This window comes from Panicum virgatum, chromosome 2N (genome assembly GCF_016808335.1).
Source record: "Panicum virgatum strain AP13 chromosome 2N, P.virgatum_v5, whole genome shotgun sequence".
NCBI classification, from domain to species: Eukaryota; Viridiplantae; Streptophyta; class Magnoliopsida; order Poales; family Poaceae; genus Panicum; species Panicum virgatum.
In genome coordinates this window covers 4635290-4656026 of record NC_053146.1, presented here as the reverse complement: position 1 = coordinate 4656026, position 20737 = coordinate 4635290, and the positions used below count along the sequence as shown (strand labels likewise).

At 49.1% G+C, this 20737-nt stretch overlaps 2 protein-coding genes across 2 annotated transcripts; both read right to left on the bottom strand.

Moving 5' to 3' along the window:
* Positions 1-1593: 1593 nt before the first annotated feature.
* Positions 1594-2677, bottom strand: LOC120659395. Its single transcript, XM_039937522.1, has 2 exons — positions 1972-2677; positions 1594-1858 (listed from the first exon to the last, which is right to left on the bottom strand). The coding sequence occupies exons 1-2, from the start codon at positions 2624-2626 to the stop codon at positions 1803-1805; spliced, it is 711 nt and encodes a 236-aa protein (XP_039793456.1). The 5' UTR covers positions 2627-2677; the 3' UTR covers positions 1594-1802.
* A 3057-nt stretch (positions 2678-5734) lies between these two features.
* On the bottom strand, positions 5735-7221 carry LOC120659394 (probable carboxylesterase 15). Its single transcript, XM_039937521.1, has one exon. The coding sequence runs from the start codon at positions 7146-7148 to the stop codon at positions 6081-6083; it is 1068 nt and encodes a 355-aa protein (XP_039793455.1). The 5' UTR covers positions 7149-7221; the 3' UTR covers positions 5735-6080.
* Positions 7222-20737: the final 13516 nt, after the last annotated feature.

The following is a 20737-nucleotide window of genomic DNA, read 5'->3' as shown; positions in this document are numbered from 1 at the left end:
CTTGCTTTGAATCGTTCGACATTCCCTTTAGAATCACGTTTAGTCTTGTAGACCCATTTACAGCCTACTGGTTTGACTCCATTAGGAATATCTACCAGATCCCAAACATCATTGGAACTCATGGACTTAAGCTCTTCTTCCATGGCCTCAACCCATTTGGCAGAGTTCTCACATGATACTGCCTCTCTAAATGAGTTAGGATCATCAACTTTCCCAACATCATACATGTCTTCACTTAAGTATGTCTCATAATCAGGGAAAACTGTCTGTTTCCTAGCCTGCTGTGATCTTCTTAATGGTTCAACAGGCTGAGGTGCTGGTTGAGGTGCAGTCTGAGGCACCTTGACAGAGTTCTCAACTTCAGCATTAGGCGCCATTTGCTCAGCTTGTTGTTCGCTCGCAGGCTCATGAGCTACTTCAACAGGCGGAGCAGCGCTAGTACTCTGAACAGAAGGCGTAATCTGAACAGATGGTGTACTCTGAACGGAAGGAACAAACAACGGCACTAACTGAGGTGTTACTGTTTCTTGAATCACCGGGATGGGAAGCTCAGCCCGTATTTCTTCAAGATTAATTTCCCTCCTCGGAAAACTCCCACTGATTCCTGCATCCTCTAGGAATACAGCCTGCCTGGTCTCAACGAACTTAGTGAAACAATCAGGACAGTAGAATCGGTATCCCTTAGACTTATCAGGGTATCCGATGAAATAGCAGCTCACCGTCTTATCATCTAATTTCTTTTGCTGTGGATTAAATAACTTAGCTTCGGCTGGACAGCCCCACACATGCAAATAATTAAGCAATGGTTTCTTCCCAAACCACAACTCATAAGGTGTTTTTGGCACGGATTTGGAAGGAACACGATTAAGTATGTGTGCAGCTATTTTTAATGCTTCCATCCACAGCTCCACAGACAAAGTAGAATAACTAAGCATGCTACGTACCATGTCCATTAGTGTACGATTACGACGCTCAGCAACTCCGTTTTGCTGTGGTTCGCCCGACATACTGTACTGGGGCTTTATACCATTCTCTTCAAGATACTTAGCGAATGGTCCAGGTACTTGGCCGAATGGAGCATGTCTCCCATAATATTCACCACCTCGATCTGATCTCACTAATTTAATAGTGACATTATGTTGATTTTCCACTTCAGCCTTGAATATTTTGAATTTATCTAATGACTCGGATCGATCATGAATGGGGTAAATATAACCATAACGAGAGAAGTCATCTGTGAAAGTAATGAACGAGTCAAAACCATCAACAGACTTTACTGGGAACGGGCCACAAATATCAGTATGAATTATTTCTAATAGGCCCGAACTCCGAGTAGCTCTTTCTTAATTGTCTTAGCGAATTTCCCCTTAATACAATCAACGCATTGTTGATCTAATTCTGAGAGATCTAATGAATGGAGTATCTCTTCTCTTATGAGACGCTCAATTCTCCCCCTCGAAATGTGGCCCAAACGACAATGCCACAATTTCGAAGAAGTCTCATCATCACGCTTACGTTTATGCGATACATCATCCACATTCATTGCAGAATAAATATTATCAAGAGAGAGCAAATAAAGATCGTCTTGCAAATGACCAAGGCCCACACTTAAATTATGAAATTAAATGTTGCACACAGAGTTGCCAAACTCACAAATATATCCCGACTTATCTAAACGCAAAACAGAAATAAGGTTTCTCTTCAAACTAGGAACATAAAGAACATCATGCAAACTAAGGTTGAAGCCGCCTAGTAACTCCAAATCGAAGCTCCCAATGCCTTCAACCTTCACTTCATTGCCATTAGCCACTCTTAGGCTTCGGTCCCCCTCTCTTATAGTTCGGATCGAACTGAATACCTGCAGTGAATTGGAAATGTGCATAGTGGCACCGGAATCAATCCACCAAGTATTAGGAGAAAAATTCACTAAGAATGATTCATCAATAAAAGATACATAATCAGTAATTGTACCTTTGTTCTTAAGCCACTCCTTAAATCCATGGCAATCCTTCTGCTCATGTTTAGGTGACTTACAGAACTTGCACAGCCTCTCATTAGAGGTCTTCTTATGTGACACGGCCTTGCTCTTATGGCCCTTAAACTTTCTCTTATGTTGCCTGCTGCTGCCAGACTCAGGCTGATGCTTAGGAGTGTTGCTCATGCTAACACGCCCAAAGCGCTCGCTGACCATGTTGACAGCATCCTTCATCCTTTCAGCTTTCTGCCTTTCTTCTTCCTCAACACAGTAGCTAATGAGCTCAGCCATGCTCCAAGTCGCCTTCTGAGTGTTGTAGCTTATTTTGAAGGGACTATACTGTACTGGCAGAGAAGTCATGATGAAGTGCACCAGAAAACCATCAGAGATAGCCATATCCAGTGTCTTCAGCTTATTTGCCATGTCACACATGCTCATAATGTGCTCCCTGATTCCACTTTGCCCATCATACTGTGAAGTCAGCATCTTCATGATCAGGGTGCTAGCATAAGTCTTGAAAGAACTCTTAAAGTTCTCCTCCACCTTGGCAAGGTATGCCTTGGCGCTCAGATCATTACCATCCTGGTCCTTATCAGGAATAGCACCACAGATGGCCGGAGTGATCGTGTTCTTAATGATCATGTTGGCCATCCTGTCTGATCTCTCCCACTTCTCAATGGCAGTACGATCACCATTGGGATCAGTGGGTTTGCTAGCTTGTCTTAATGTAAGGCGAGATCATACTCGCACACAACAATGGCAACATTAACATCTTTATACCAGCTAGGATAGTTGGTGCCATTCAGGGGCTCAATGGATTTCAGGTAGCCCGTCACAGTGTTCACTGAAAATCATGATAACAATAACTTCATTAAACTCACAATTAAGACGCGCATAAGAAGTATGAAATTAACCCTACGATGGTCTGATTAAAATCATACATAAATTTCAATTTGCATCACCGATGGGGAAAACAAACGAAATTTATCATTAAAACTCATAATTAAATCAACGATGGTCAGAATTAATTACAAGTGCTCTAAATAAACTTTCCGATGGTTCCATTTAAATAGAGTGCATCTTAATTGCTTATGGTGGATGAACATAATTTTCAGAGAATAAATGCAACTAAAACATGATTAAAAGCATTTACATAACTCATGGAAATTAATTAACATAATGCTGGTAATAATAAGTGCAACAGAAATAATTAAAGCCTTTAAACATAACAGCAATTAAAATTAAGCTTAAAACATAAGAATTAGTAAAGATAAAGGCTTTAAGACTGAAAACTGGGCTAAAAGTTCATGAAACAGCCCAAAATTTCCCTTTGCGCGCGGCCCATTAAGCTGCTTGGCCCATCAGCGGCCTGCCCACCAGCAACCCTAATGCGGGTGGATCTAGACCGTTGATCAAATCGGACGGTACAAAACTGATGTTTTGCCATATAAAACGATGAGCTCGGTCTGAAAACCTAAGCCAGCCACACTCGCTTTCGCCTCACTCCAACTGAGCAGCCGCCGCAATCCTCTAGATCCAGCGCCGAGCGCTTCTCATGCTCGTGGGCGCAGCTGCTCTGGCCCGGGCCGCCGCAGCCTCATGCGGGCGGGCCCGCAGCCGGCCACGCGCCGCCTACGCGGGGTGCCTGCAACCGTCATGACCAGCGGGAGGCTGCGCGCGCCGCACTTGCGCCGCACTTGCCGTCGCCTCGCAGCCCAGCAGGGCGCCGCCTTGGTCTACTCGCGCGGGTCTCGCATTCCTGCTGTGGGGGAACCGGCGCACGCAGCGCCTGCTACGGCGCAGCCGCCGCCTGATGCGGCTCGGCGCGCGGGCCGCCTGATGCGCGGGTCTATGCGGGCGTTGCGCCGCGTGCTCCATGGAGCCGCCGGCCGCTGCCACCTCATGGCCGCGAGCTCACCTGATGCGCCGCCGGCCATCAAGGTGCTCCCGTGGGCCATCTCGCCGGTGTGCGCGTGCGTCTAGGACACGCGGCATGCCGTCGAGGGGCTCCACTGGGTACCGAGCCTTCATCCAGTGACATCACGAACCAACTTATGGTCGCCGTCAAGGTAAGATTCAATCTTAGGGTTAGTGTTAGGGTTCATGAAAGATTGGGAATTTCTTATGCGATCTGAAATTTACATTCCCCTTCTTCTCAAATGCTGACTGATGCATCTAGTCTCATGAATTTGGATCTAATTTACGGAAATTAACTTAACAGTGACATAAATTGGGGAAAACAGTAAGCAATCTTAAACCCTAACCTTAATTACTCAACTTTATCATGAACAAATCTTAATTAGCCTCGGTCTAAACATAAATTAGCATTAAACATTAATGATTTGCATCTAATCCGAGACACTTAGCTCATAAACAGATCAAGATTTAATTAAAACATGACTTAAACCGAAATAGATTAGATCTAATCTCGTGACCAGAAACTTAATTAACCATGATTTAGATCTAATCAAGCATGATTAACACATAAAAGCCATTCTGCAGGAGCTAATTGCATCTAAACCGTGATTCAAACCTTAACTGTGCAATAAGATCTAATCTGCACAGTTCATATGCATCTTAAACCGAGGAAAATAGAGGCATAAACATGGCTTAAAGTTGATCGTGCATGACTAGGTTAAGATGGCTCATGATACCGATTGTTAGAATTGCCAAAACTTAATATTAGTGGCACGTTACCCAGAATTTTAACATAACCTAGTTCATGACAAATTAATCTAATGCAGAATAAATGGTAATCATTATACCAGCGTTAGCAGTAGCAGCAGTCATTTACGCCTGATCCGTAGAGGAAGTAGGCGTTCTTGTCGGTGTAGGAGATGCAGCAGCGAATCAGCGTCCTTCGGGCGCCAACGGGAGTGCTTGGCCTTCCAAACCCCTCCAGTGCCCTTAGCGATCAGACTAGCGGTGGCTAGGGTTTTAGATTGAGATGAATGGGTGATTAAGGTGCTAGCCACGACCTTATATTTATTGGCACTGTGGGGCTGGGGGCCAGCCTCTGGAAACAGGCCTAATGGGCTTGCTGATCACAGCCCATTAGGGTTTTATCATTAGGTTTCCTTAATCGCATTTAGATGGTTTAAACGCTTCCTTAATAGTGAAGATCACAAATATCTTAACTCAAATTTATTTCCAACACAGAGTATGTCCTGCTGTGAGCTTACTGATCTAGTTGCAGCGGCAGCAGAAGGTCTGCTGCTATGCTTACTGATCAAGGTTCACAGTACTTATTTCGGCTTGTTTGCTTTCGGCTTATTTCGACTTGTTCCAGCTTATTCTCTCTCACAAACTACTATTGAATCAATCGAAATCAACCGGCTTTCTTTTCCAGCCGAACAGGAACTAGGAACAAGCTAGCATTTTGTGGCCATTTTCTGGTAAAAAAAAGCGTTTCAGCATTTGGTTGTCTAAGATTTAAATATGTGTATGCACATTTATTTATAAGACGACGTATATTTGGAACAGCAGTAAGCTGTTTCTTCCAATAGATCAATGTTCGTTGCTCCTTGAGGAGACCAATTGGACTGCCTCACTCTAGATCAATGATTGTAATGCAAGTAGGTGTTGACTTTTATGGCTGCTAATTGGGGTTTGCACTATACAATGCATGTCACGACAACAGTAATCGTGGACTAATAACTAAGATGGATCCATGTTACTGCCGCTAAGTAAAAGGTTTTTTTAAGTGATGGAACATTTCCTTTTTTACATACATATGAAGAAGGGTGAATGGGACATGCATGCACCGAGTCTTTCAACATCTTTTACATACATATGAAGGTGTGAATGGTGCATGCAAGCACCTAGTTACTCTCTAATTTTGTGGTCACCCGGGCAATGAAGAACATCCTCACCTGATCTTTTTTTTTTTCATTCATAGGGATGGCACATCACAGCAGCACAAGCACAACACAAACACTTGTGACCGACTACCCTGCCGATTTGAGCTCTCCTCGTAATAAGCTGACACGCGGCATCAACCGAACTACACTACACAAGCATACAGCTGAACTCCGCAAAATACTATGCATGCATCATGCACGCACGAACCTTGATGCTGGCTTACGTGGCACGTGCATGCACCGAGCTAACCTTTCGGCGCCGCGGCGCAGCAGCTGCGTACGAACCGGCGCACGAGGCCGATCAGCTCGCCGGTGGCCTCGGACCCCGGGTCCAGCGTGTAGAAGCCGTGCGGCTCGCCGGCGAACTCGGCGAGCTCCACCGGCTTGCCCATCGCCGCGAGCCGCTCGGCGTAGTCGACGGCGCGGTCGCGCATCATGTCGAGGCCGCCGGCCACCACGAGGACCGGCCGGAGGTCCGCCGCGGCCAGGCCGGGGCTGTCCGGCCCGAATGGGTTCGCCGCCGGGTGGTCCCTGGTGGCGCCGGCCGGCAGCGACAGCCGCCAGAATCGGTCGAACAGGTCCAGGTTCAGGAGCACCTCCGCGGGGCACTCGGCCTCCGACCGCGTCCGGCGGACGCCGCCGAAGAACGGCATCAGGAGGACGTAGCCCCGGACCGTGACCGGGTCGACGTCGGGGCCGGGGCCGGGCTCGCCGCGCTTGGTGACCGCGGCGGCCAAGCCGGCGCGCGCGGCGAGGTGGTGCGCTATGGTGCCGCCCGCCGAGTCGCCGGTGATGAACACGCGCCCGAAGTCGGCGGCCTCGGCGAGCCAGGCGTCCGCGGCGGCGGGGTTCGCGGACTGCTCGCGGAGCCAGCGCAGGAACCCGGCGCCGTCGTCGACCGCCGCGGGGAGGCGGTGCTCCGGGGCGAGGCGGTACCCCGCGGAGAGCACGACGGCGCCGGCCTCCGCGGCGAGGCGGAGGCAGAACGCGTGCACGTTGGCCCACGTGCACGACCCGAGGCAGAACCCGCCGCCGTGGAAGTGAACGAGCACCGGCAGCTTCCCCGCGGGCGCGGCGGCCGGCCTGTACATGCGGACGCGGAGGTTCTTGGCCTTGTCGTACACGGCCTCCTTCCACTGCACCGACGGGTGGCTGTCGGGGAAGGTGGTCGGGCAGAACGCTGGCTCCGCCGCCGACCGGAGCACGGTGCCGTCGTCGAGGACGCGCAGGAAGCCGTAGATGTCCTCGACGACGACCTTGGTCGGCGGAGGCGCCGCTCCCGTGGCGGCTGAGACGGCGGGCATGCTTGGCATATCTCTATACAGTATGTGGCACGTGCGTTTTCTGCGGAATAAAGAGTTGGAAGCCAGCCAGCCAGGGAATTAATGAAGCTATGTTGATGAGGTTTAGCGAACCCTAAGCTCTCTTATATAGCCATCCAACGGCAACAGTAACCGTGCATCTGAGATGCCTGTGTTCTAGTACTAATCTCTATCACGCATGACGCCGATGACCGACGATGACGTAAGCAGTGCCATTCTTGGTAGTCAGGATGAAAAATTGAAAACTCCTAGGGGACGGCCGTTGTGTCGCACAAGTTGCGTAGAGTTCGTTAGAAAAGTTAAAACGACTTATAATTTGAAATGGAAGAAGTATGTCTCAGCAGGGTCTTGGATCAGTTGGCATTAGAAAGGGAATCAGATGTTAGAGCACCTCCAAGAGACTTTGTATATCTAATGAGTTAGCTAAAGAAAGAAAAATCTAATCAAAATTTGGATCCAACAAACTCTGTATATTGCTTAGCTAGCTATCCTATTTTTTATTTCGTACCCATAGCTAGGCAAAAAAAAGCCGACTTGTCCCGCTCGCCATCTCTCACGGCCTACTCCCCCGCACACCTCCCGCGCATGTCCCGCGCCACCCCACCGTCGAGCGCCATCGCCACCCCTGCCCCCGCCATCCCGGACCGCCGCCGAGCACCGCCCCCGCCGAGCGTCGCCCTCGCCATCCCGGGCTGCATCGAGCGCCGCCTCTGCCCCCGCCATCCCGGACCGCCACCGCCCCCGCCCCCGGCCGGCCGTCGAGCGCCGCCCCCTCCGTCCTAGGTGTCGTCGAGTGCTGCCCCCGCCCCCGTCATGCTGGATCACCGCCGAGCGCCGTGCCCGCCCCCGCCATCCCCGGTCACCGTCGCAGCGCCGTCGAGCACCGACGCCGCCGTCCCGGGCCGCCGTCGAGCGCCGCCTCCGCCGTCCCGGAACGCGAGCGGGAGGAGGATCGCTGGCAGGCGAGGAGGAGGGTAGCAGGACGCAGCGACACGAAAGCCTGCCCATCGGGAGCGAGAGGAGAGGAGGTGGGGAGGGAAGAAGATAAGAATTGAGTATGACATATGGGGTCCGCTGATACTGTAATATATGGAGAGTGCTCTTTTAAAGAGTCTGTTGGTTTACCCATGCTATAAAACGTCTTCTATTTTTTTACAAAGCTTCTAAAATTCTAAATTTAGTTATGATTATACTAGAGCTCTTGGAGATGCTCTTAGCCATTAGTATTTAACTTGATACCAAAAATGAGTCCTTGTTTTCATCAATTAGCTTTTTTTTTTGAGATTTTAGAAGTTGATGATGAGCATGCAACATGATTGTTCTGTGATGTGGCATTTATTGAGCCGGCATTGGCCGAATCCTGTCCATCTGATCAGGCACTGGATGAGCATATGTGTGCCGCATCAGCTTAGCAATTCCGAGCATACCGTGCTTTTTGGCCTGAAAGCTACGTTCAGTCGCAAGGAGGTGGGGACTGATATGATAAGAGTCGGTCCACACGGCAAATTGGGCGCGCCACCATTGGCACATCGGTGAGTGCCGCCCAGAATGGTACTAGATCCTATCATATTCACGTAGAATCATTCTTTCGAGATGATGCGATAGAATCATCACGACCTCTGCGTTCGACGATGCACACAGCTTTGATGCCCTAACTATGTACATGCTATTGTTTTATAATGTAGGCCCTTTTAATTTGGGCCATTTGCAAAACTGCTCTTGTTTTGAAGTCCAACTACATATTTGTTCCTATTTTATTAAATTTGCATGTTTGCCTCTATTTTTTGTCTTTCAATTGCATGGATGCCCTAAAAACGTGCAAAACAGGGGCAGCCTTGCAATAAAACAGGGGCAAGCGTGTAGTTGGACTTCAAAACAAGGACAGCCTTACAATTTGTCTTTTTAGTTTTATTCTAGGTTTTTTGGTGTTCTTGCCTCTGTTTTGAAGTGCAATTGTACTTTTGCCCTTTTTTAAATTTTGTGATTTTTCCCTTTATTTTTCACAAGTCATTGTGATTTTCCTCTTGATCTTTGTGTATTTGGCTCTATTTTGACCGTTGACTGGGGGTAAAATCACATTTACTTGTGAATATAGTAAAAGGCAAAACCATAAAGTTAGAAAAAATAAGAGTAAAACTATAATTACACTTCAAAGTAGAGGTATGAATTCCCCTTTATTCTAACTTTTTCCAATTTAACCAAACTCGCCCTAAAGTTAAGAAATTTGATTTAATATGAATCTACAACGACTTAGACTCTGGAACAGGAGTATCCCTTAAACGACCTAGTTGAGTCTGCAATGTTAAATGAAATATTCGGACTGAGACTTATTAACTTTGATCTTCTTACACTTTTTCTTGTTTTTACAACATTCACTTTGTATTTATCCATGAAACATCTAGTTGCTTCTGGATGAACAATGTTTGGTTGCTACATTGCTTTTTCCCTCCTAGATAAGGTGCATTTTCCCTCGCAAAGCACATGTCGTTGTCACTCGAAAAGGTGGTTGGACCGGCGTTTTTTCTCCACTACTGGAGATAAGTCAGTCAGCCGACTGTTTCACGCTAGAATCCGAGTCCCGTTTGGACACGATAAAGTGGCACACGTGATTCAGCTCCATCTTCTTCTGCAATGAAACGATGTGGTCGTCGAACCATATCCATCCTCTCGACTAACAATGATCAAGAGGCCATACTAGTCTCGAATCGGATCTGCAGATGCCTCTGATAGATGTCTGATCTCTTTCTATCTCTGACGGCAGGGTCTGAATGGGAGAAATCCTGCAAGGGCATCTCACATCTGGGTGGCGAGCCAAAGGATGTCAGGCCAATTCGTTCCGGCAGTCCGGCGGCACTCCGGAGGTCGTGGGTTCGATCCCCGGAAGGGGCGAATTTCCGCCTCCGGTTAAAAAAAACTCTTCGTCTGCCTCATGTCCAAAGCACTGTGGAGCCCGGCATAACTCACAAGGCGACGGGCCCCCGTGTACGGGTGGGGCAGGGGTTCGGGGGTTTTCTTAGCCTACTGTGAGAAGGTCATTCTACCTCTCAAACAATACCGTGGGGGCGGTCTTACCCCCCGCATGTCAAGTTTTTTACATCTGGGTGGCGACTGACAGGTGTAGAGGCCTCAGCAGTAGAAAAGGTCTCTGAAAAAAGACTGACCGGATGAAGACGAAAGAGCTCGATTTTATCTGGCTTTTCCTTCTGGAAGATGAATTATTGAGGCGTGATGGTGCTATTTACTGGAGTAATTCAGTGGATTGACTGATGTTAACAGAGGTGGAAGAGAAGAGGACACGTCATGGACTTATCCAACGGAGATGTGGCCACGAGCTGAGAACAAGATCCTCCGAGGGAAGAGGTCAGGTGGCGAAAGCAAATCTATTGGTTGGATGGGATTCATTGCTTGGCGTGACAAGAGGCAAAGCAGACAGCTCTTCGTACAAGTGTGTGTGCTCATCCAACCGTGGTCCACCGGTACCAGTGATGACTCAGCAATTTGGACAGATCATGCAGCTGAAAGCAAAAGATTGAACTGAGAGATCAATACTCTATACTCCATCCGTCCCAACAAAATCCCAAAAAAACAAGTTATTCCAACAAAGTCCAAAAAAACAAGTTATTCTAGGATTCAAAATTTATCCTAAACAATAAGTCACTTTACCTAGTTACATAGTGCATGTAAGAATCAGCTGGTGTCAAATATAGATAATAAATAGAAGCCAAAATGATCAATTTACCTTCTTAGTATTAATTTATCCTAAAATTTTAGAATAACTTGTAATTTGAGCTGGAAGTTATTCATCCGCCCCTCCGAGCTTTTTGAGGGACATGTCAGAGTTTTGAAGCTAAAAAATGGGTCACACACTCACACTGTCCACTGTGGCGTCACTCGCACCTCGGTTATTTTTTTCACCCATCGTAGGTCATAAGTTCATAACAAAGTCATCATATGCATTATGCATAGATAGATTGATTGAAGGGTAACATGATGAAAATATAATAAATATCCAGTAGTGAAGACTTAAATTTAATCCCCCTTATTTTATATAGTTTGGAGTGGAAAAGAAAAATGCGAAGTGGCAGCCGAGCACAGCTACAGTAGCCGCTCAGCTTAGCCTGAGCAGGCCTTGTCCATGAACCGCTTCACGGTTCGGATTAAGGCTGATAATTTAGTTTGTTGCTAGCTTTATACTAGTGCCAAATCACTTACAGGCCATCTAATAGCCAACTCGCATAATAGTTTATTGTTGATATAGACTCCACCATTAGTATATGATCCACCTTATCCCCTCATAAGTTATCTTGAAACGAGTGAGTGACGGAGCCACCAGTATGGTAATAGCCTTTTCCTTAAAAAGACCTAGCTTCACTGGCTTGCACTCATGTGGAACTAAATCTCCTATTTTCCCAAGTGAAAGCTGGGCCCTGGCGGCCACCATTTACCTGGCCAGCGCGGCCAGAGTACTGCACCATGCGCCATGCGCCATGCGCCATGCGCCACAAGTAGTCGGTTCGTCGATCTGGAGCCGGGAGGAGAAAGATAACGCTTTGATTTTGGGCTTTAGGAAGTTGGGCCGTCAATCACTCAAACTCAAGCGTCAGTCCATCACAAATTCACAAGCCCACTAGCCATCCTCCAAAGGTACGAGACAACGCCCAACTCTAAGGGCACCTCCAAGAGTTTCCTATCGGTCTTTCCCATCTTCAAGGTCGGCTCTAGTGGGTGGGCGGGAGGTGCGACCGCCGGGGGCCCACGGGGCTAGGGGGCCCAAGATCATATATGTAACCAGTAGTATTAGTAGATATAATAAGCCTTTAATTGAAACCCCATTAGGCCAAATCACCCGTCCAGTTGACCAGGTCCAGCCCGTGACGTGAGGGTGAGGCTGCTTCAAGGCTTGCAGTTGCAGGGTAGCGACGCTTTGTTTTCTGCCGCCGCCGACCGCCACGAGACACGATCGCGACTTGCAAGTTGCCCTACTGCCCTGCGTGTGCATCCCTACGAGTCGGAGGCAGTCTGTGATGAGCCGACAGATGATCTGCTAGTCTGCTTAGAGTGGAGGCCGGAGAGGTGTAGAGGGCTAGAGGAGACGACGCTGCGATCGTGATCACAGTAAGCAAAGCTATAGTTAGTTTTTACACTATTGTTATATTTTAACTGGGCTATACATATATTGCAAAGTAATTTTATTATTCTTACTATATACTATGATTTTGACACTAAAAATTAGTTTAATGGGCTCTTGTCTTCTTTCTCGCCCAGGGGCCCTTAAAATTATAGAGCTGGCCCTGCCCATCTTTGTTTTTTGGAAAATAAAGTAAAAACTCTCTCCAATAGTTTTCTCTCCTAATTCCTCATCTCCTAACAATTGGCATATTGCCCATCTTTGTGCATAAAGGTAGCACACCTCTGTGACTCCCGATCGGGCTTCTTGCGGGCAATTTTTTGTCGCCGCCTCTTCTCCCCGCCTACGTCATCCTCCTTCGCACCATCTTCCTCGAGAAAGCAGAGGTCGCCGCCATCCTAGGGTATCCCATCCATCTTCTAGGTTGTTTTCTGGCTTGTAGGGTCTAGGGCTGGCTGCTGTTGGCGCTCAGGTTGTCCGCACTCGTCATACTCTAAATGCATCCTCTAAAGGGAATATTCTTGTCTGATCATCGAGATTCTGTCCTCTATATCCAGTTTCGCTGTAGCCATTCATCTTCTATACCTCTACTCTATATCAACTACCAGCAGCAGGGCCCATTTATCAGATTTTTTATCTTCCTCTCTCTCCCCCCCCCCCTTCGCCTCGCTCCCTCTGCCCACATCGCCTCGCTGCTGCCTCCCTCTGCCGACGGAGATCGTCCTCCCCCCACGCCCCTCCTCCTTCCACTCCCCCCTCTCTCTCCACCCCGCCCCAGCCCCTGCACGCCTCCACGCCGGCGAGCGGTGGCGGAGTGCATCCAGGCCCTGCGCACGGCGGGGGCCTCCTCCATCCCCGGCATGGCCCCTGCACGCATCCACGCCAGCCACACCTCCACGGAGTGGCATGACCGCGGCCAGGCGGGCGGCGAGGCAGGACAAACGTGGTGGCGCATGCGTGAGGCCGGCCCCGACGAGGCGGGACAGAGGTGGCAGCGCGTGCGAGGCCGGCTGCGGTGAGACGGGACGGAGGCGGCAGCACGCGCGCGAGGCTGGCCGTGGCGAGGCAGCAATGGCATCGTCGCCTCTTCGGCGGCGGCGGGAGCGCGGGGCGGCCGGTGCGGCTGAGCGCGTGGCGTGCAAGCTCAGTGGGCCTGCGCGGGCCAACGGCGCGGCGGAGAGCGCGGCAAGCCTGCGCACGATGGCCACTCCGCCGAGCTCGTTGAGCTCTGCCGAGCCTCGCCCATCCCCGCCCAGGCCCTTGCACGCGTGATGGCAGCTGCGTGCACCATCCTCCGCCCTTCATCCCTCGCTCGCAGTGTGCACGCGTCCGCGGCGGCTCGCATCCGTGGTGCGCGTCCGCATGGGGCCATAGCGGCGGCGTGCGTCCAGCTCCCCCCTCTCTTGGCCGGCTCCCTCCCTCCCTCCCTCCTCCCTCCATGGCGAGGCACGGGGAGGTGCGGCCGGCGGCCGCGTGGAGGACCAGGGCCATCGATGCGAGTGGCGCGGTGTGCAGGACCAGTGGCGCGACGGAGCAGGGGCGGAGGAGCAAGGATGCACACGGAGTGGAGCACGGACACGGTGGTGGAGCAGGAGCAGGAGCGGCCAAGCTGCGCGGCGGGGGAGGACCGGCAGTTGGGGACGGGCGCGAAAGGACATAGGGGGGCCGTGCATGGCTGTATAGCATCTCCTCCGTACCGCGTTCTATATGCCATGTGGGAAACTGTCTGGTAAAATGGCGTAGGCCTTTGCAGTATCCGGTGCACCATTTTTTTACGCTACACCGGCACTAAAGGGTGGCGTACTGGATGCTTGAGCGCACCCGGTGCAGACAGCCTCATGCCCGCTGTAACACCTAGAAAAACAGCGGACGGTCCGCTAGGAAGCGGCGGACGGTCCGCCCAGTTAACATCCAGATATATTACCTCCTTGTGGGACCCGCCTGTCATTTCCTCCTCTTTCCTCCTCCTCACCTCGACCAGTGACGAGCTCCGCTCATCCGCTCGCTCCGCCGTCGCCCCCTTCCTTTGATCTCCCTCCTTCGGCCCCCGTTCGTCGATTCCTTCCACGAGCACCTTCCTTCCCTTGTCCTCCACCTCCCCCGCACCTTCCCAAGCCTCACTCGAGCCTTCCCCGGCCGGAATCGGCCCTCCATCGCCGGCCGCCATGGGAGCACCGCCGGAGCTCTGCCCCTTCGCGTCGATCCGCTTCTACTGTCATCCTCCGCCCGAACCGATCACAAGAATGGATTCGTGGTGAGTTACTTGTGCTCCCCGGCCTTTTCCCCCTTCTGTTGAGCGCCACCGCCGCCGGTGAATGGACGCCGCCGCCGCACCTGCTGCCGCCTGTCGTGTGGTGTCAAAGAGGCGAACCACAGACGGTCCTCCTAGGGGGGGCCGGACAGTCCGCCAGTAAGATTAGGGTGGGTCTAGAGACGTCGTTGGCTCTGGCGGGTCTGCAAAAGTGAACTGCGGACGGTCCGCCAAGGAGGGCCGGACAGTCCGCAAGTTAGGTTAGAGTTTGTCCAGAAACGTTGTGTTTCTGGTGGTCTCGCGTAAATGAACCGCGGACGGTCCGCCAAGGAGGGCTGGACGGTCCGCCGGTAAGATGAGAAATTTGTCCAGAGACGTCATTGTCTCTGGTGGATTGGCAGAGTGAACTGCGGACGGTCCGCTAATGGGGAGCGAACAGTCCGCCGGAGAGTTCTGAAATTCGTCCAGAGACGTCGTTGGTAGTTCTGGTGGGACGGCAAGGTTGAGCTGCGGGCAGTCCGCTGCCGCATAGCGGACAGTCCGCAAACTAGTTCATTTTTTAGTATGATTCTTTGTAAGTAGGGAATTTTAGCTGCACTAATTTGGGTCATATGCATGTGCATTAATTGGCATTTCATATATATTCATGCATGTGCATTATTGCACCTCATTTAGGTGTGCTAGAGTTACACGTGTGGACGTGAAGCACGCGGTGTTGGAGTCGACCCACAAGACGGCGTTCGACAGATATCGTCAGGAGATGGAAGGACCCACTGAAGCAACCAAAGACCCGACCCAAGGTCAGAAGGGCCCAAGGCCTTAATAGCATTAACACTGACTTAGTGTTACCCCAGGCAAGCCCCGGTGCATGTCCTATTAGTTCAACTTATGATTCACTATATATATATGTTTATGTATTGCTTGTGCATTATGTTTTAGGAGTTAATTGGAACCCTAGTTGCATGATCCATAGGATACTGTCGTGGTGCAGAAAACCACAGCCGGGTGGCGGAATGCACCCGCCTAATCCTAAGTGTAGGATGTGCTTGGGGGCAGTCAAGGAATGCTCGATCTAGAGGCGTAAGAACACGGAAGCACACAAGGATTTAGAGTGGTTCGGGCCGCCGGAGTGTAATACCCTACGTCCACTATGTGATGTATTGCCTGAGCTTGTGTGCAAACTGGGGGAGGAGCTATGCCAGTCTCTGCATGTGTGAAAACTTGTGGAACCTCTGGAACCCCCCTTTCTACCGTGCGTGCTCTCCCTTTTATAAGCCCAAAGGGAGCAGTACACTGAGCGGGACCCCGACAGGTGGGCCCGGCGATGTATTATAAACTACACTTTAGCCTTCAATGCCTCTGATTAGGAGATCTTGTCGTCGGCCTCCGTGCGTAGCTTCTGACCAAGGATGGTCTTGAGCTATCCTGTCGGAGTAGAATCTAACCTCTGCAGCCGCGTCGAGGTTATGATGAAGCGCCGAACTACTGACTCAGTCCGCTGTAGCAGTGTGCACTGTTGCTCCAGTTAGTAGCTGGCCATCATGACTCGTTGCCCACGCGCGCGGCGCTGAGACACTGCTGCGTGCCTCGGTAACAGATGAGCCGCCTTGGAAACAGGCGGGCTTACCGTATTGTCTTGTCACGCCTGTGCAGTCTGCCAGAAGCCGTCCCATGCCCAGGTCTGGCAGCGCACGTCCCAACCACCGGCATTTAATGCGGCAGGAGGGCTGGCTTCAGGCAGAATACTCGTGCCTATGGGACACGTGGCGGCACCGGACCCGGGGGTCGGCGGCCACACCCACAGGGGCATGTGGCAGTTCCGGACCCCTGCCCAAGCGGGGAGCGGAGGTCCGGAGGTCGGCCCTATGGGACACGTGGCGGCGCCGGACCCTGGGGTCGGCGGCCGCGCCCACACAGGGGCTTGCGAGGGCTCCGGACTCCTACCCAAATAGGGTGCTGGGTCCGGATCCCTTAGCTGGCTCGATGACTCAGGCCTCCTGGAGGTCCGGCTTCCACTTGTAGATGCCCAGGTCCGGCCCGCGGAGGTTTGGGACCTGTCCGCGGGGGTCCGGACCCGTGGTCCGTGGTTGCCGCTCCTGAGCGCCTTCGTCCTTGTCTTGTAGGAGAGGGTACTCCTGTCTCAGCGTACCGATAGTGGCCCCTGGGCCCACCTGCGGGTGAAGTACTGTGACATCCTAGATTTTTAAAATACTAAGCAAGAAATAATAAACACAGAATCATGCTTAATAAGCAAGAGCAATTCAAATTATGCATTTCTTTCGAGAAATAATATATGTGTGTGTTTCTTTATGCATGTGTATATGTGTCTATGTGTATATGAAAACAGGAGAGAAAACTTAAATAATTTCTAAAATGATGCAAGTTTGCATATGAAATTGCCTTGACATATCACAAACATCATGGTAAACCAAAGTCTAGTTGATGTCAAGGGGAGAAAATAAAATTTTGCACATGAAATGACGAGTTCTTCAAATCACAGTTTTTAAATATTTAATTTATCTTTCAAATTGTAACAAACAGGTTTTCAAAATAAATTTTAAACCGATGCTTAAATGGATGTTTGCTTAAAATCAATGTTATAGGTTTTCGAATGACGAACAACTTTCGTGTTCAAAGTTTTTCGAGTTGCTACACAAAAATGGGAGAAAAAGTTGATTTCCGAAGCGTATACGACATTTTCAAATGCATTCAAGTTTCAATTTTTATCTTTCAAACCAGTGTTCAAATGAAAATGTGTCTAAAACAAAAGTTGTAGATCTCGAAATTTTGAACAACTTTGGTATTCAAGACTTTTTCATTTGAGGCCAGTATGAAGGAGAAAAACTGAATTTACAAACTGCATTTTGGAACTTTGAGTTAATTAAGAGACTGCCATCACCTCCATCTCCTCTGCTCGCGCCACCACAGCTTCTCGGTGTCCGCGTCCACGCGTCGCCATGCCGATGCTCTCATCGCCGCTTAAGCTGTCGTCGAAGCCAACTTCGACTTCGCTTCTTCACTCCTTGCGCCGAGCCCAGGCCGATCTCTCCCCGGCGCTCAGAAACGCCGCCTGCCGCCCGCCATGGTCGTCGGTCCCGCCTGAGCTCCGTGGAGCTCCCCTCTGCGGTCCCGTTCTTCCAAAACCGAGCGTACCACCACCTCCCTCACCTTCCACTGATCCTTACAGGCCTGTCCTCGCTCGCTCTCGCCCACCGGAAACCCGCCGCCGCTATCAATGGCCGCCATGAGCACCGCCGCCCACGGCCTCCACGCGGAGACCCCTCCTCCGCCCTCCCTCGGCTCCAACCGACCTCGGGAACGGCTTCACCTCGCCCCAACGGAGCTCCCAAGCCCAGCCACCTTCACCCATGGTCGCCGGAGCGCCGCCGCGCCGGAGCAGACCGCCGCTGGCCGCCCCTCTCCGCGGAGCCTCCTCCTCCTGCCCTCTCCCGACGAGCCAAGACCACCGGAAGGTAGCACTCGAGCCCCTCATACTTTTCCCCCACTTTTCCCCTACCTCCGGCGACTCTCCTCACCGGGAAACGCCGCGCCATCATCTCCCCTGTTCTGTGAGTTCCGCCAGGGACCTCTAGTTAAAAGAAACAAACATTCCAGGGTCTAATCTGCAAAATGTGCTTGAACTTCAAAGTTGTGAACTTTGAAAATACATAAAAATTCGTAGAGAAATCAGAAAAATTCAAACTCAATTGTTCTGAGTTCATTGCAACTAGATCTACAAGTTTTGTTACTTGCACTTTTTCTTTTTCTCAATAGTTTTTGCTCTATTTAAAATACAAAGAATAGTTATCATTTAATGTATCTCAAGTTGTATGCGTGTGCTGGATATGATTTTGGGCAATGGTGTACTAGAAGATAGAGTAGCTCTGTGTAAAAGTTTCATGACCATAGGAAAATTCTAGCTATAGTTTTTAATAGACCTTGCTTTATGCCATAGATAAATGAATCTAAATTCTTATGGCTGTTATGCTTTGATTTAGAGGCTGAAACTTTTACAGTGATGTTATAATGCTTCTTAAATGTTGTAGAAAAGGTTTGGGACTTTTTACTTGAGTGGAACCTGCTCAAGTATTTATGAAATGAATAAGTGTGCTAAATTGAGAAAAATATCTCCTCTGCATTGAAAAATCTAATATTTATACTAGAGGCTTTAGTTGAGTGTATGATCCTTCTAGCAAAATTTGAGGACTTTTTGACAAATCTAGCTATAGGTTTCATTGGATCTTGGTTAATGCCTATGTTAAATAGAATTAAATCCACAGGGTTCTAAATTAGTTTTCTGGAGCTGAAATTTTTACAGAAGCCTCACCTTAGTTTCTAGATGCTATAGAAAAATTTTGGGAACTTTTAGTAATGTATAACTAGTCCTTTTGATTTATTCATGAATAAATTTTGTAAATCAAAAACCCTAGTTTACTTCATTAGAAAAATCTCATATTTTTACTAGAGCTTGGTTTTCAGTACGTGAATATGTTTGTAAAAGCTTAGCCACTGAAACTAAGTAGTTTACTCTGTAGATTTTTAGTTAAATAAATGCCTAGGAAAGGAATCTAAATTCCTATGCTTGCTGTATAGCTCAATAAATTATGAAAACTTTACCACAAGCTCATCTTAAGAAATCTAACCTACTGGTCAAATTTCATTACCGGCACTTACATTCCCTAGCCCGGAGAATTATTTTTGTGTAGAAATACTTTTTCTGTACTAATATAAAAGAAAAGCAACACACCCAGCTCTTTTATGAGTTAGTGTAGATAAAAATTATTACTCTATAAATGACTGCCCAGGAGGATGTTAATTAAGAAGTTTCACATCCAAACTCACATCATGTTGGACTACAACTTTATCGTGAAGGAAAAATAATAACATCTACATTGTTGAGCAACTCGAAACTGTGCATTCAGACATATGCATTGTTGCAATTCATTTAGATACGATAGGTGAACCACGTGAAGGATGTGACGTTGGAGTCGAGCCAGAAGGCGGTGAATGGTGGACATGTCTAGAAGATGGACGAATGGATCCCGATGTGCATGACCGAAGGAAGACACTCTCTGAGCAGTTATTCTCTAACTAACACTGACCTAGTGTTATTCCCAGGCAAGCCCCGGAGCATGTCCTATATATTTTAAATTTATGCAACTTATTATTATTCCTATCTACTTGTGCATTTAAGTTTATAGGAGTTGCTTGGAACCTTAGCTGCATAATTCCTAGGTACCTATGCTTGAACACTAGTATGTGTAGGTCGCTAGTTGGCTAGGCTAATGGTTCGGTAGAAGTCGAGTGATTTCCTGTCACTCGCGAGAATTATAGGAGTTGAATGTCTACTACATATTGCAATTATAAGGCTCACGGGCGGGGTTGTGGTACTTGTGATACCCCGTCTGTTTAGTGAAAATGGATAAGGCCGCAGTGTGTGGTAGTGGTGGTTAAGCTTTTGAACGTACTAACCACATGCCGAGAAATATGGTAATCGGTAAGCTTAAGTACCTGATCGACCCGGCGAGTGGACTTCTCAATCACCCTCTTTGAACGTTGTTCTCATGCGGCCACATGCGAGTGCAAGAAGGCTCACAACCCGACGTACTGTGGCGTGGATTCTTGTAGTCGAGGTGGGTGACCCTGATCCACAACCCGGAAAGAAAGGGGAAATGTTGCACGTGTGACTCTGGGAGTAACCACATGACGTGTGGTTAGGTCTGCCTGGCCAGGTTAACAAATTCGATTTAAATTGTCCGCTTCTCACGGTTTGGGACTGCTTAACCCTTTTGCCACATAGAGTAAGAAGTGAAAGATGATGATGATGAATATGGTTGATTGGATGATAAAAGATAATTGTTTTCACCATGTATGATATTGGATAGATGCTCACCTAGAATGGTTAATTGAACTAGAACCTGCAAGCTAAAACCTGCAATTAAGGATCTATTCTTACTGCTTTTCGGCAAAACAAACCCCTCAAGCCAAAAACCTTGCATGTCTAGATAAAGGGCTAAGTATACCCTTAGTCGGGTAAGCCTTGCTGAGTATTAGTATACTCAGCCTTGCTTGTGGCTTTGTTTTTCAGGTGGTACATCGGAGGTTACGATTGACGTCATGTACGGGCTTCATCATGACGTCTGGTTTCGACGCAAGACTATCATTCGTTTTTCGTCAAACTTGAACTCTGTTATACTTTTA

Bases quoted from the DNA above. Each gene is read 5' to 3' on its own strand.
- LOC120659395 (XM_039937522.1), bottom strand. From the start codon at position 2,626: ATGGCCAACATGATCATTAAGAACACGATCACTCCGGCCATCTGTGGT. The intron at 1,859-1,971 runs GTACAATTACTG...AATTCACTGCAG, and splicing joins GGAGTGGCTTAAGAACAAAG to GTATTCAGTTCGATCCGAAC.
- LOC120659394 (XM_039937521.1), bottom strand. From the start codon at position 7,148: ATGCCAAGCATGCCCGCCGTCTCAGCCGCCACGGGAGCGGCGCCTCCG.